Source organism: Acanthisitta chloris, unplaced genomic scaffold (assembly GCF_000695815.1).
Source record: "Acanthisitta chloris isolate BGI_N310 unplaced genomic scaffold, ASM69581v1 scaffold13233, whole genome shotgun sequence".
In the NCBI taxonomy this organism is placed as follows: domain Eukaryota; kingdom Metazoa; phylum Chordata; class Aves; order Passeriformes; family Acanthisittidae; genus Acanthisitta; species Acanthisitta chloris.
Window position 1 is genome coordinate 63,845 of NW_008663357.1, and position 15,568 is coordinate 79,412.

Below are 15,568 nucleotides of genomic sequence, written 5' to 3' on the forward strand. Positions count from 1 at the left end.
GGTAGCACTTCCACAAGGTCTCACTAATAACATAAACACAGTGCAACTAATATGCCCATCACAGAATCAGGTCAGCATTTCTCCTCTCTTTGAAGGAGCCGCTGAGGCACTGGGGAGCAGCTCTGCATACCTGACCTTCCCCCTCACTGCCCAGCTGGAATTTGACCTGCATTAACACATTCAAAGTACCTCCAAGTGTCACTATGTGGTGTATCCATTAACACTGCTGAGCTGTTTAATCACCTGCTGTCACTAAAGTACAACCAGGCACTGGTGGTGTTGGGTTGTTTCACAGCAACAGAACAGACTTCTCTGGACAGGACTGTGAAAATCAGAATCATCTTAGTGTTCATTAGCTCACAGAACAGCATTATACAAAAACACAGAATCCCAGACTGGGTTGGGTTGGAAGGGACCTCAAAGCCCATCCAGTTCCAACCCCCTGCCATGGGTAGAGAAACCTTTCACCAGCCCAGGCTGCTCCAAGCCCCATCCAATCTGGAGAATTCTATTCAATCCAACCTGGCCTGGAATAACTTGGGTTATATCTGAACAGAAATGTGCAGTTGTTTAAATTAAAATCACCATCTCACTTGCTCAACACACCAACAAAATCAAGCACTGCAGATGTTTGGGCATTTCCAGGTCTCCTAGTCCCACTGTGCCAGTGCTGTGCCAAGCCAGGGAAAGAAAAATCTAGTTTTATCCTTAAAAGTCTATGAACCCTCCAAAGCCCTTGGAATTTTATCTCAATCAGAGAGAAATGGTGTCAATGAAGGTTAATTTTCACTTCTGAACATGCCAGAAGTTTTATACTCATTTGTAGGACATGATAGGGAGATTAAACCAAACAACCTCTGAATGCTCATCAATTCCACCACAGTGTTCTCAGCAACAGGTGAGGAACTTGAAGTCTCCAGGACAGGGAGCTGTCTGGCAGCCACACCTGCCCAAGGATGGTTGGGAAAACAAACCTGAACAAGTTCAGCTCTGCTCTACTGCATATTGTTTAGCTCATCCATGCATTCAGGCCAGGCAAAAAAAAAAAAAAAACAACACAGTGAGTTAATTTGGATTTTACCAGCTGGAACCTTCAACCTCCACAGTATTCCCAAAGTCACAGATAGAATCACAGAATGGTTTGGGTTGGGAGAGACCTTAAAGCCCATCTAGTTACACCTTCCACTAGACCAGGCTGCTCCAACCCGGCCTTTCCAGGGATGGTGCAGCCACAGCTTCTCCGGGCAACCCATGCCAGTGTCTGGCAAATCCCTGCTGCTCCCAGACAACCTCCCAGGATTTAAGGGGACACAGTTTAGAAGACAAGGGAGCAGCACAGGAACATTTTTAGAAAGCTCACACAAAACAAGTCTTTATTCTTTGTCGCAGAAAATAAATACAGGTGCATATTTCATCTGCTTTTCTATAAAAGCACTCCTACAAAATCACCGAACTGCATACAACAGTACAACCTTTTTGGCTTTGAAAATGCAAATATTATACAGTCACTTCATTTTGTCATCATTTTAAGCACTTGTAGCAAGCAGCTTTGGAAAAGGAATGCTTAATTTAGAAGCCAAATTCTTGCCTCAAGTGTTTTGTGGGTTGGTTTCCATCCTGTATAGTGCAACTAACCTAAAAGCAACTAGAACAGTTTTGTTGTAAAATGTTTATTCCCTCCCACCCCCCCAAAAAAAAATTCCCTGCAAAGAAAAACAAAAAAAAAAAGCTTCAAAACTGTTCTACCTTGATACTTAAACCAAGAGAAAACAAAAAGTGGCTCAATGGAAATATTAAGGTAAGCACAAGGCTTCACAGCTCGTTGTCTGTTCGCTTCCAGTTTGGCCCGAGGTGTTTCCAGAGAGGAAGAAGCATTAATCATCCAGTCCTATATTCCTGAAAAGGTATGACATGGACTCCCCATTATGGATCCTGCGAATGGCTTCTGAGAGGATCATGCTGATATCCACAGTCTTGATTTTAGGGCACTGGAGTTTCTGTATTTCGTGTGGAATTGTGTTTGTAACAACCACCTACAGCAAGGAAAAATAATCAGGAAGATGTAGCTCCCTTATGTTTTCCACCTTCCCTACTGGAAGTGTGAAAAGGAGTTTCACAGACCCTACTAAGCCACCCCTGCTGATAAAACAACATTTTACATTACTGTCAGGGTCAACATCTTAGGAAGAGCCACATGTTGCCATAGATTGCATGTATCCATGGATACTAATGGCACTATCCTTCCTTTCACTCCTTCTGCCACACAGGTCCAAGGAAAGGTAGGAAAACATCCCCCACACTGCAGGGAAAGCTGTGCTGATCCTGGCAGTCTAGCATCTCACCACTTCCCACCTTTCTCCACTGCTATAGTTTAAGGACATGTATGTGCTACTACTCAAGCACCTAATTCCATGGAAATCAAGCCTGAACCCAGGAACCTCCCACCAAAATCCTTAACCTCAGAAGATTTCAATGATCAGCTCAGGAGGAAATTGCTTTTAAAACCCCAGAGTTGAGAATCCAAACTCACCTCATCGATGGCAGATTCCTCAATCAGCCTGGGAGCGTCTGAGGACAAGAGGCCATGGGTGGCCATGACAAAGATCTTGTAAGCTCCTCTCTCCTTGAGGGTCTCAGCTGCAGCGAGAAAGCTGTCGACGTCATCTATGATGTCATCCTGCCAAAATGACATTGAGTCAGTGACAGACAGATAACACAGCACACCCAGACTGACAGGGCAGCTTTATCAAGCACAACAAATTCCAAACTGTCAGAAAAGTGCCCTTTGCCATGACAAGCTCAGAGATTCCACTCTGCTCTAGGGAAACCATGGCTGCACCACAGAATCCCAGACTGGGCTGGGTTGGAAGGGACCTCAAAGCCCCCCCAGAAGCTCAGAGATTCCACTCTGCTCTAGGGAAACCATGGCTGCACCACAGAATCCCAGACTGGGCTGGGTTGGAAGGGACCTCAAAGCCCACCCAGTTCCACCCCCTGCCATGTGCAGGGACACCTTCCACTAGCCCAGGTTGCTCCAAGCCCCATCCAACCTGGCCTTGAACACTTCCAGGGATGGGGCAGCCACAGCTTCTCTGGGCAACTCGTGCCAGTGCCTCAGCACCCTCACAGGGAGGAATTTCTTCCTCATATCCAACCTAAACCTCCTCTCTGTCAGTTTAAGCCATTCCCCCTTGTCCTGTCACTCCAGTCTCTCTTCATCTTTCCTGTTGGCTCTCTTTAGGTACTGGAAGGCCACAATTAGGTCACCTCAGAGCCTTCTCTTCTCCAGGATGAACAATCCCAATCCTCTCAGCCTTTCCTCACAGCACACCTGCTCCATCTCCTCTAATCAACTTGCTGCCTCCTCTGGACCTGCTCCAACAGGTCCATGCCCATCATCTCAGCTTCTCTGGCATTTCTGAGCTCATGAAGAATCACACAGGGATTCTCTCATGATGTGCACACACCACCCCAAACTCCTCACCTCCAGGTAAGCACTGAGCACAATTTCCCCTGTCCTAACTCACGGAAACAAGGCCCAAATCCTGCTTTTCTGGATGGATCACTTCATAGCTCACAGCTTCTGGAGTGTGCACACTACTGCCTCGTGCTATCGAAGTCCACCAGCAACCACACTTTAGTGGCTGATACAGCATATTTACCTGACTTGTGCAACTTTAACATGTTAATTGCAATTTATCCAAGTAATGGCATCTAACTTACCACAATGATTGCTATTCTTCCTCCTACATCTCCAACAACTGTGATGGGTGGCTTTTCCTTGGGGATCAGCACTGATTAATGGCAAATGTTTTTAGAGGGGTAGAAAGGAAAAAGAAAAGAGCTTAGTCAAAGTATTAAACACATTCATTTACACCCAAATACTTAACCAGTTCAAGTAATCCTTAGTTTCAGCCCACAAACCCAGTGGCTGGCAGACACCACCAGTTCAGTCACCCACTGACATCCAAACTGGGTTCAGATCAGATCCATGTTCAGCAAGGTCACTCTCGCAAGGCCTCTGACACTACACAGCTGCACTCAAAACCAGTGTCAGCTCAGCTTATTAGCTCTGTGTCCCAGAAAAATTCCAACAGGAAAAGTAAATGGAAAGAAAGTGAAGCCTCTCTGCCAGGGGCTCTTCTGACTCCCTGCAATGAGGATGGCACAGACCTCACACACAGCCTAGCACGAAAACAATGGACAAAAAAAAAGCTGAACATGAGCCAGCAGTGTGCTCAGGTGGCCAAGAAGGCCAATGGCATCCTGGCCTGGATCAGGAACAGTGTGGTCAGCAGGACCAGGGATGTGATTCTGCCCCTGGACTCGGCGCTGGTGAGGCCACACCTTGAGTACTGTGCTCAGTTCTGGGCCCCTCAGTTCAGGAGGGACATTGAGGTGCTGTAGCAGGTCCAGAGAAGAGCAATGAGGCTGGTGAAGGGACTCGAGCACAAGTGCTATGAGGAGAGGCTGAGGGAGCTGGGGGTGTTCAGCTTGGAGAAGAGGAGGCTCAGGGGAGACCTTATCACCCTCTACAACTCCCTGACAGGAGGTTGGAGTCAGGTGGGGATTGGTCTCTTCTCCCAGGCAACCAGCAGGAGGACAAGAGGGCACAGACTCAAGCTCTGCCAGGGGAGGGTTAGGTTGGATATTAGGAAGAGATTTTTTACAGAGAGAGTGATCAGGCATTGGAATGTGCTGCCCAGGGAGGTGGTGGATTCACCATCCCTGGAGGTTTTCAAGCTGAGACTGGATGTGGCACTTGTTGCCATGGTCCAGTAACCACGGTAGGGTCGGACTTGGTGATCTTGGAGGTCTTTTCCAACCCAGTTGATTCTATGATTCTATGACAAAGAGCAGCAAGAAGGAGTAGTTCCTCCTCCGACTAAGAAAAAAAATAATCTTTCACCCTGAAGAACCATTCCTTTTTCAAGGTCCATCACTGCCAGCTCCATTCCCAAAGCCAGGAAAAAACCACAGGTAACACTTTGTCACACACACTTACTTACTGGGTATCTCCAAACTGGGATGAATAGCAGCTACATTTTTGGCTGTAGGTGGGGAGTGTCGACCATCCACCATGTCAGACTCAGCATCCTGAGCTTCCCCATGGATCACAGCAATTCCCAACCGTAAGCGCTCGGCAAACGACTGTGCCCTGCAGGGAAAGGGTTAAAGAAACCCACAAATACGTTTTAAGTAATTCACATACAGATAATCCTTATCTATTTCCATTTTATTCCTAGCGTTTCAGAGAAAAATGGAAGGATCCTAAGATCTTAGGAAAACACATGGAAGAAACCACTTGGCCCTTAGCCTCCTGTTCTCACCAGGTTTGTGAGAGGCAGAATAACCCTGAAAGTGCCCACATGGGCCTGGAAGCAACAGGATAAATGCTGCAAGTCACATCACTCTGATTACTCCCTTCTGCTCTGCTCAACAGCCAAAACACATTCCCAAAAAACCATTTCACAAGATCCCACAGTTTAGCAGGTCCCATCTAACAGTAACCAAGAATAGGCCTGATGTCTGGATTGTCTACATTTAACAGGGAAAAATATACTCACATGAAAACAGCAAACAAGTGTTCACCTATTTATTTTAAGCACTGAACAAAGACAATATCCCTGACCTGCTGACACACAGCCCGAGATGCCCTATGGAAAAGGGAATCCAGATGGCCATTCTGCCTGACAAACCACACTTCCAGCTGAACAGCCTGGAATTTTTCTTAGCTGACACAAAGTTCCTTCACAGTGCAGTATTTCTCCAACTAAAATCAAGAATTTATGTGAAGAAGTGCGAGGTTAGCTGGGGGAGTGGGGAAAGCACAGAGTTGGGAAAATAGGTATTTCACAGGCAGTGCTTCTATCCCAGACAGTGGAAGCAGCAAGTGAAAATGAGCAAATCCATCCTACCTTACCCTGCACAGCCAAGGGTTTGGGATCCTGCCTGAACCACCCAGCCAGTCTCCTCTGGTCAAACCAGCCTGGCATATCCAGAGGGACTCACTCTGCTTCAACATCAGCACCCAAGACCTGTGCCTGAATCACCTCCTCTATCCTTCAGTCTTGTTTCACTACCCAAACAACCCAAAGTCCAGAGGATAATTTGCCCATCGTGATACTCAATTAAAAATGAAGAATCTTCCACCCTGTGGTTATCATACAGTTAGAATATTCTTGCAAGTAGTTAATTACAGGTAATTATTATTCCAAACATTAAGAGTTATGACTTAGCAGGCAGAATCCTATCAATAAAACCATAGCAATTACTTTTAAATGCAATATTAAACTGAGTAAAGTTCAAAGCAACAGTAAAATGTTTTATTAATTTTCCAGTGAGCTCAGAAACCACAGGAACATTCTGAACTTCACCAAGCAAAGGTTCTCTTTCACAAGCAGGTACTCATCAAAAGGGTTTGCCTGGTTTGTTTTCAGCCTGGATTAGACTAAAGACAGCCAATCACTCTGTTCCCAATACAATGCACCTCCTCAAACACTGCCCTTAAATGCTCACAGCTACATGTGCAGAAGCTAAACAACAGCTTTGGGATCTTCTCCTCCACAAATCACTTGTATGTGCGACTCACCTCTCTGGTCAGTTTTAACATAATGTTTTAACTATTTTCTGGCATTGACAATCACTGGATGAGAAAGAAAATGCTCCAACAAACCCCTGCCAGCACCCAAGAGGCAACACTGACTCCATGGAAAAGAAACAAATGTGAACAACCAGAAGAAATCCCCAAAAGTACTGCTGGAGAACAAAGATGACCACAGCTGAACCCCTCACTCTGCGTCTTCGAATTAAAGCATTTCTGATTTGAATAAAAATAACAAATCCTTTCTTATAGAGGATCAGAACTGCTTGGAATGAAAGTCTAAGCTTTCCACACACTCTTGGTTTGTCACCACAGCAAATAGAGCATCTCTTAAACCATCATCCAGCTCTGACACTGTCTGCTGACAGCAGTGTAATCCCAAAGAGTTTAGGGATAAGTCAACCAAAAAGCTTCATGGATTAAGAACAGTCATTCAACCACGAGGACTTCACAATCAAAATCATCTCAAAAACCAAATCCTGTTTCACCATCTGTATTTAGGATCTGACCAACCATGCTCTCAGCTATGCCCACATTAAGCACTTCCTTTGGATTAATGGCATTACACTTCCAGCCATTTTTCTTTACTTACAGCAGGAAATGTATCATGTAAACAGACACAAATACAACACGATGAAAAACCTTCTTTATCATAAACTCTGCATTGATTTACCTCATCCTTTTGCTTGTTTTTTTCATTCTCCTTATATTTATTGTGATTATAGTTATGACGTAAAAACTACACAGCTGACAAAGCAGAACTGGGAGGGGTTGGAAAGCTTCATCTTCTAATTATTGGATATCTGTCCTTCACTTGATCCTAAGCCCAAAATCCCGACAGAGATTTCCTGCTCTAAGGCAAGAGAGCAGATCTTACCCACCTCTTTGCAGACGCAGGAGATTTGGCCACAATTACAGCATTCCTGTAGTCTGGTATCTGTAGTAAATAACAGATAGCAATGTCCACTTCATATCTTTAGACAAGTTTAAACTCAGTAAGAATCAGAGAACTTTTATTTTGCCAGAAGAATTTTAAGCATCCAACATTTTAACCTAAGAAAGGAACCTCAAGAATCCATTGTACATCAGAGTTGACAGCTCAGGAAAAACAGGTGTTTAGAAAATTCAGTTAAAACTGTACCTTTCATCAACCTCATGAGACAGTACAGATTACACACATGTAACTGCTTTAGGAGAACATCAGGGTGTTAAAAGAAACAGGAAACCATCAAAATAAAAGTTTCCTGTTCAACTGAAATTGTCTTTATCTCTAGAAAACAGCATTCACCCACTCCCTACTGCTTGACAGAGCACACTGAGGAAAGTCACACCTGTCCATCCCATCACACTGACTCTTTCTATGGACCATCAGAAGGGATAAAAATTCCACTTTCACTGCACTGACCCTGGAGTCTCAGTCTCCAAGTGCTGCAAACTGTCCTGCACACTGACCAGCATGAGGAGATGCTGCTGCAAACACTGGCAGCAGCAGAGAGGGGAAGGCCAGGAAGTCTGGTTTCCTCTTGAGGGCTGACAGGGACTTCAGTCAGACTTCACAAGCAACTCCCAAGTTTGCTGCCCCTACCCTGCCCCATTCTCACACTGTTTCTTCACTCCAGACTCCTGCCCTCTGTTTAATCATTGGTTTAGTTCCCATCTCTCCAAAGTTTCTTATCCTCACCTCCATTTTTCCTGCAGTAGCTGCATGAGACTCATCTTGCCTTTACAAATCCAGTCCTCCTTTCCAACAGCAACCTAAGCTCCCTCTAATACCTCATCTTATCCCATTCCTTGCAAACTCATCATTTCCCTTCCTGGGATGATCCATCTGCATGGAGAGCAGCTTACAGAGAACCCATCTGTCCTTCTGTCATAACCACAGTCCACAGGCAAAGTCCCGCAGAGCAGGTCCAGTCCTCAGAACCCCAGTGTTAAGGGACAGAAGACTTCAGTAAATACCTGAAAATTGGTCTCTTACAGATGCAGTTTCAGAAATCTGGGGGGATGGCACCCTGACATGCAGTTCACCACCTTGTTGGCAGGTGTCAAACACCCATTCCAGAGCAGAGAAACACTTGGGTTTTCTGCAAACACAGGCAAGGTAAGTTCTTCCACAATAAAACAATCCTTCCACAATCTTAGCCTCTAACACTCAAACTGCACTGGCTGAGTATTTCCAAAAGCTCTACCTGAAATGGGCATGGAAAGGAAGAAAATAAGTGCTGAATTTGGGCAAGGGTCTAACCAACTGAAAACACGAACTTTTCTGAGGATGTTGTCAGGCAACATAAATAATCCACAAAGTTACTAACTCCACCTATAATACTGGGAATTCAGCACGTTCTGTCCTACACTTAGTTATACAAGAGGCTACAAAGATTAACATGATGGAAGGTATGGACAAGGCAGGGCCTGTCACTTGACATAATAAAGGCTTTGATCTTGTTCAGACATCATTGCCTCATTTTTCTCCTGCCAAATTACCAAATTTGTTCTCAGCTCTTCAAAAATGAAGTCAGAAAGCCAGAAATGCCATCCCAGAGACAGGAAGGTATCAACAACTCCCTGTAACAAAGAGCTATGTCACTCTGAGATTCACATCACAAAGGAAAGAGAGAAGACACCACGTAGCCAACACTTGCTAAGCATACAGAGGAAAACTATCTAATTATTCTTATACCACATTAATTTCACTGATTGAACTGTCTTCATCCCAGAACACCGAGTAATCCTCTTCACACCTAAGCATTAATTCCCAACAGGGAACAGCTACAAGCCCTTCTCCTCTTCACTGCCAGTTAAAAGCCGTTCAAGTGGCCTCCATTCTCACTCAATTCCATGCTCCTCAGTGCAACCCATCACAACTCCCACTGCTGTGAAACCTTAGGCACTCCCAGTCAGGATATCCAGCAAGCTGTGGCCACCAGCAACCTGAGACGAATACCAAACTCCTCCTGAGCAGCATTGGATCAAAGTATTAAGAAAAGATACTACAAACCACCTGTTTGGTGAAGGAACTTGCCAACACAGATCCCAAGTGATCAGATCCATTCAGTCAACTCTGGTTCTGCCAATTCCCTCATGGACGAGCAGAGGAATAAAGAACTCAAATATCTTTTAAGACTTTTCTACACATACTTCAGACCTCTACAAACATTCATTGGTACTGGCACAGCAGTGCCAGACCCAAAGCTGCAACAATTCTCTGTAAACCATTAAAAGCTCATGAATTAAAATGTGCTTCAAGACCAAACCAGGACCACGAACCTGTTACCGACCACAAACCACATTCAAGCAACATATAAAGGCACAACATGTCTTTACGTATTTGGTTTCTCCCTGTTGTTCTTTTTTTTAACGTACAAAGTGCTTACAAGGTGCAATACTTCTCTCCTGGAACACAAGATGAATGACTGTGGCAAAGGCAGAGCCTGGAGTTTTGTTCTGCCATCCTCTTTGTCTCTGTTACCAAATACCCTGATGACAGGTTCAAATGGTAACTGATGCCCCAAACAGACATTAACTCTGTCATAACATCATGTTGGTTTGGGTTTTTTTTCCCCCTGGGTGGGGCGAGTTGTGTTGTGTTTTGTTTTTCCAATGGAGGCATTCATATCTCTATAAAAAGAACTAGCTTGGATACAAAAGTAAGAGTGAGCCAAACCTTTTCTCTCACCAGGAAGAAAGCACTTGCTTTATTCCAAATTATCATTAGTCAGAGGCTTAACTTGCACCTTAAACCTACAATTATCATTTGCACAATTTGTATACATGAATCCACCAGTAGCACTTCTCAAAGCACTTATAAAAATAAGATGGAGAAATAGAGACACAGAACATCACAAGTTAAGCTCCTCAAGTCAGGACATGCTGAGCAAACAGTGGATGAAGATTTCCACACAAGAACTCGTCTGGTCTTACTTCAGAGCATGATCAATAGGCTCTCTCAGACCTTACAATTTCCAAAGTGTTGTTTATCACGTGATACAGATTTACACCCACACAAGCAGTCCATCCTAGAAATGTCAACGAAACTGGAAACAGGAAAGGAGGATATCAAGAGCAAGAAAACTCCCATTTTTGTTCAACATTAGTCGGTGGAATATATCTAAGAAGACAGAGCAGCACTGCTGCATGGGGAAGAAAACACCAACTCTTCAGGAAAGCAAAAGTTAAGCCTGTGGGGAAGAGAAGAACCTGCTGCCCCAACACCACTCCCGGCCCCAACGTGACCTTTCCCCCCTTAAAAGTTCAGTCTGAAGAGTTAACCTTTTCAGAGGAATTTGTTTCAGATGTCTTGAGATATGACAAAAAGTAACTTAAAAAGCAACTGTAATAGCAGGGCTTCCTCACCTCTTCCTGGATGTACTGTAGTAAAAATGGAGATGCTCTCAAGTTATCAACTGGAATATTGAAGAAACCTTGTATTTCCTTCTGATGTAGATCCATGGTAATAAGGTGAGTCAGTCCTTTAAAAAGACAGGAATGAGACATGCAGAGAAGCACATCAAGAAAAGTAAGAGAGAACAGACACACTCTTTATTTTTCTCCTAAGTTTCACTGAAGTCAGTCCAGAAAATCTCCCAAGCTCCACGAGAACATTACATTCAATGTATTTAGTGAAAACAGGTAACAAATTAACTCTGTCCCTCTAAGCACACAACATCAGCATGTTTGGAGACTTCCTTTCAAAAACAACCTCACAACACTGCCCATAACTGACTCTGTACTGCCACACTGAGGCAGGTGAGATCCTTCTCCAATGGACATGTGACAAAATGGAAGCACTAATAGGATAAATCATCCTGTGCCACACAGCAACAAATTTGTTAGCTATGGGCTCCTGAAAATGGACCCAGCTCCTAATCACCAAAGCACTTCCCTCCAGCAACAAACCAGACCACACTGTGCTTATTAGAACTGCCTGGTTTTGACCAGAGATGGGAGTGAAAGGAAAGGAGAGGAAAATGTGTTGAAGGTTGTGAAAATTAATCATCTTATTCTCCCAATGTAAAGGACATTCATCCAACAGGTGAAAAACAGGCTAGAAATGACATGGTACAATTGTTGCAGTGTCAGAGAGGCCAAGAATGGCATTATGAGAGATGGATTTCACAGTCCAAAAGCAGCTGAGTCCAACAGACTCATTTTGCCAGCTCAGCAAGACTCAATGTGAAAGAGTTGCTCCAAGTTTGGGGTTTTTATGAACTCAGCATTCAGAAACATTTCTAATTACATTCTCCTCTTTATGTGGCTTTTAAACACACACAAAAAAAACTTGGCAGCTATTTTTAAACAGTCCCAATTTGTGCAGAGACCCCTCCAAACCTGACAGCTGAGAGCAGCAGCCCCCTGGCCCTGATTGCTTCAGAACAGCCCATTCTTACCAGCTTTGCACATCATTGAGGCCAGCAATTTTGAGACAATGGAGCCCCTTTTCCTCATCTTGCACTGTTTGCTGTATGGGAAGTAAGGAATCACTCCAATAATGCTTTTGGCACAGGAGGTTTTACAGGCATACACCATGATCAGGAGCTCCATGATCGTGGTATTCACATCCCTGAAACAAGAAACATCTGGTGGTGTATTCTGTGCAGAAAAATCCTGTATTCCACACAGGATTTATACACACTCCAGGAATTTCACTCCAGGGTAAGTTCAAAGGATGGTGACTAAGGAAACTTCCCTAAGAATCCAGCTGTGCCTTTCAGGATGGCAAATATCTTGGACTACTATTTTAATTTTTCATCAGAACTACAATTAATTACTTTTTTCACTATTTTGGGTGATTCAGCAGTTTTTGTTACACCATGCTGCTGGAACAAAGCAGTCCATAATTTATCTCAGACACTTTCTATTGTGCACAAAATCTACATATTTTTCCAGATAGATAAGCTTTTCTTAAAAAAAATTCATACTTCATACATTCCTCTATTGTTCAAGCCAAGAACAGATTAAACACTTAACAATTAGCATCTACTCTCTGCCCTAAATGAAGAGATTGAGAGGATCTCATTATAGATGAGAACTGGTCATCAACTAAGATCTACTATTTCTGTTGCCATTTAAAAAATCAGTCTTAGCATTTGCAAAGTTCTTTTCACATAGAAATTGTTTTCTGAATCACAGGACACACCGCCCAGGTAATGTTCCTCCTACATTTAGAACTCTGTGATGGTACTAGAGATGGGCAGCTGGAAAGGGATGAATTCAGGGAGAATGACATACACAAAAGGATGCAGAGACTCAGGGAAGGGTTCATAGATATATTTACAGATAATTAAAACAATAGAGGTTAGCTAGTACCAAAGTTGTCTCTGTGCACAAAAGCAGCAACAACAACAACAAAAAAGCCCCACTAAGAGAAACCTCTATCTAGTTACCTAAGCTTATTATTTACGTATCACATACATAAAAGGTGACTAAATATTAAAACAGCAGCACTCCTGTGGACAGCCCATGTCAAATGCTAGCACAGGGTCTTTGCAGTTACTCACTTTGAAACTGTTTGGATGATAAATACATCCTTTCCTCTCACAGACTCCTGAATCTGCACTCTTGTTTCTGCCAAGAAGAGAAATAGGTAATATTTGCAGTAGCAAAACTCAACAGAGTCTAAGAAAAGCCCAATACATTTATATCAGTGCTGGGTAAGTTTCCAGTTTGGCTAATTACTCACCTCTGTTTGGCTCTTGATACACCTGAACCTTCCCCATCTCAACTCCCAAACGCCTGTGAGAGCAGGAAAAAGTACAAGTCAATATGGAGAAGGGAAGGACAAAACAAATGCAAATCCCATACAATGTAATGGTTACTGAAAAGGCTGCATTGCACTAGAAAAGAAAATCCCAAACCATAAAACCAGTAATTACAGTGGAAAGCTCTTAAAAAAGCCCCTACAATTTCCAGAAGCTGCAATGCAGACTATGTTAAATTCACTTTCAAGTCAAGCTCAGAAGAAGCAGCAGCAGAAAAAAATATCTGAATACTAAATCATCTCACAATTTCTTATTTTTAGTCTGCATTTCTTGCCCTATATATATATATGTACATACACATAGCAACATAGACAAATCTTCAAATACCACTTTAAAATCATTCTCCTCTACAGAAAAAAGTCAGTGTAAGAGTGAAGAAGAAACACTAGCCAACACTATTCTATGAATAATGGAAGACTGATGTCTGGTGGATTTATTCCATGTCAGGATTAGCACAGATCCCCACCACTACCAAAAGGAGACACTTCACAGAGTAAGATACATCCTCATGCCCAAATTCTTGCCACAAAATTCCTCTACTTTTCCCTTTCTCTTCCTATCCACAGCTAACTCTGGGTACACCAGACTCAGACAGAAATCCATCACGTGCAATATTCCTGGTCGTGTTATGCATCCTAATTAGCACAGTAAAAATTGGCTTAAGTCATAAAAGTTCTGCTGAAGCTGTTCATACGTTTAAGCCAAAGAAATGTTCCCATCTAAAGCACACTGTGAGCAGGAGTGATGGGAGTTTTGCTGCCTAAGAAAATCAAACCCCAAGGAGTAAGAAAACGATCAAACTGCAGCCACAATTATTTCACACTATCCAAACATTAATTTGCCCATGTGTTTGCTAGAACATCCTGCAGCCAATCCCAACCTGCCATGGAACAACTAACACACAAGTTATTCTCTTGGTTACTGAGCCGTTGAAATAATCTGTGGCAGCTTTTCCTTGTAACCTCCTTAGACAGAGAAATGAGTCTTTAACAAAACAAGCCCCCCAAGCTGCCCTGCAGACTTGACTTACTCAGCAATCCTCTTGGACAGCTCCATGCATGAGGAATTGGAATTGGCTGAGAACAGCACCAGCCCACCCTTGGTGATATTCATGATGGCCCCAAATTCAGCTGATGGCACACAAAACATCAACCCTAAGTTGTTTTGCCACTTCTAAAAGGCTGCAAGAGAGCAAAGGTCAGTTAGAGACGCAAGGTAAAAAAACAAAGAAACACATTTTCTCCGTTTATAAAGTTTCCCATAAGCCTGAACTTTCCAGCATCCTGAATATGTGTTATCCCCACTTTAATAGCTTCCCTAGAGCTTTCCAGAGACCTCCCCCAAACATCCTCAGCCTCACCAGGTTCTTCCTGGGGTTTTTAACTGTTTTCCTCAGGCTATCATCTTGTAACATACATTCCCTTTTCCATCAGCTCGTCCAGTTCATTTTCCAGAACTGAGCAATGTTTACTGATTTTCCCAAGACCACAAAGCCAGCGAGGGGTGGAACTGAGCTAAAGAGAACTCTTGGGTCCTGTCTAGATTCTGTTTCCATGGCTGCATCTCTTTCCATCATTTTGCAACCAATTGTACACTTACAAATAGGGATGAGATGTAAGGAAGAGTTCAATAAAGTTGGCAGCTGTAAATAATAACCTCTTGCACAGTGCATCCACCTGCTGAAGCAGCTCTTGTCATTCTTTACACTACTATTTCTCCTGTGAAAAGAAGAGAAAAATATCACGAGGAAATCAATACACTTTTTATTGTTTCAAATAAAGGCACAAACCACTAATCTCACCAAGGTTTTGATGTGATTCAGTCTTGACACGTTTTATTCTCAGTAAATCACATTTTTGTGACTTATGCTGTAACATTTGAGTCAAATAAAAGCAAAGAAAAATCACATTGAGACCAGCCACTGAGAGATGGAAGCAGGATTCAACTCAAAAAGTCTTGGGCTACTGCACTTCACTTCTGTGTAATATATATATATAAATACATTATAATAACCCAATCCTTCATCATCCATTTCAGCATTATGTAAAGGATGGAAAATATTAGACACAAGTAGCCTAATTTAAATCAAAGTAAACAGAAGTTAGGATAAATCAGTAACTTCCTTCCTGGTAAACATCTCCCTGCTGAGAAACATAATTATCTAAGAGTCACATGTAATTCATTAGAGAAAGTTGATGGTGTATCA

General features: G+C 43.0%; 1 protein-coding gene across 2 annotated transcripts; it reads right to left on the bottom strand.

The window, feature by feature from the left end:
• Positions 1–1,350: 1,350 nt before the first annotated feature.
• On the bottom strand, positions 1,351–15,080 carry PRPSAP2 (phosphoribosyl pyrophosphate synthetase-associated protein 2). Of its 2 annotated transcripts, XM_009070968.1 has the most exons (11): positions 14,962–15,080; positions 14,393–14,543; positions 13,284–13,336; positions 13,102–13,168; positions 11,992–12,164; positions 10,958–11,073; positions 7,486–7,541; positions 5,010–5,158; positions 3,724–3,794; positions 2,531–2,677; positions 1,351–2,033 (listed from the first exon to the last, which is right to left on the bottom strand). In XM_009070968.1, the coding sequence occupies exons 2-11, from the start codon at positions 14,509–14,511 to the stop codon at positions 1,875–1,877; spliced, it is 1,110 nt and encodes a 369-aa protein (XP_009069216.1). In that variant the 5' UTR covers positions 14,512–14,543; positions 14,962–15,080; the 3' UTR covers positions 1,351–1,874. The 2 variants fall into 2 exon arrangements, with proteins under 2 accessions (XP_009069216.1, XP_009069217.1); XM_009070969.1 differs by lacking the exons at positions 13,102–13,168; positions 13,284–13,336; positions 14,962–15,080 and having other exon boundaries at positions 1,819–2,033; positions 14,393–14,475.
• Positions 15,081–15,568: the final 488 nt, after the last annotated feature.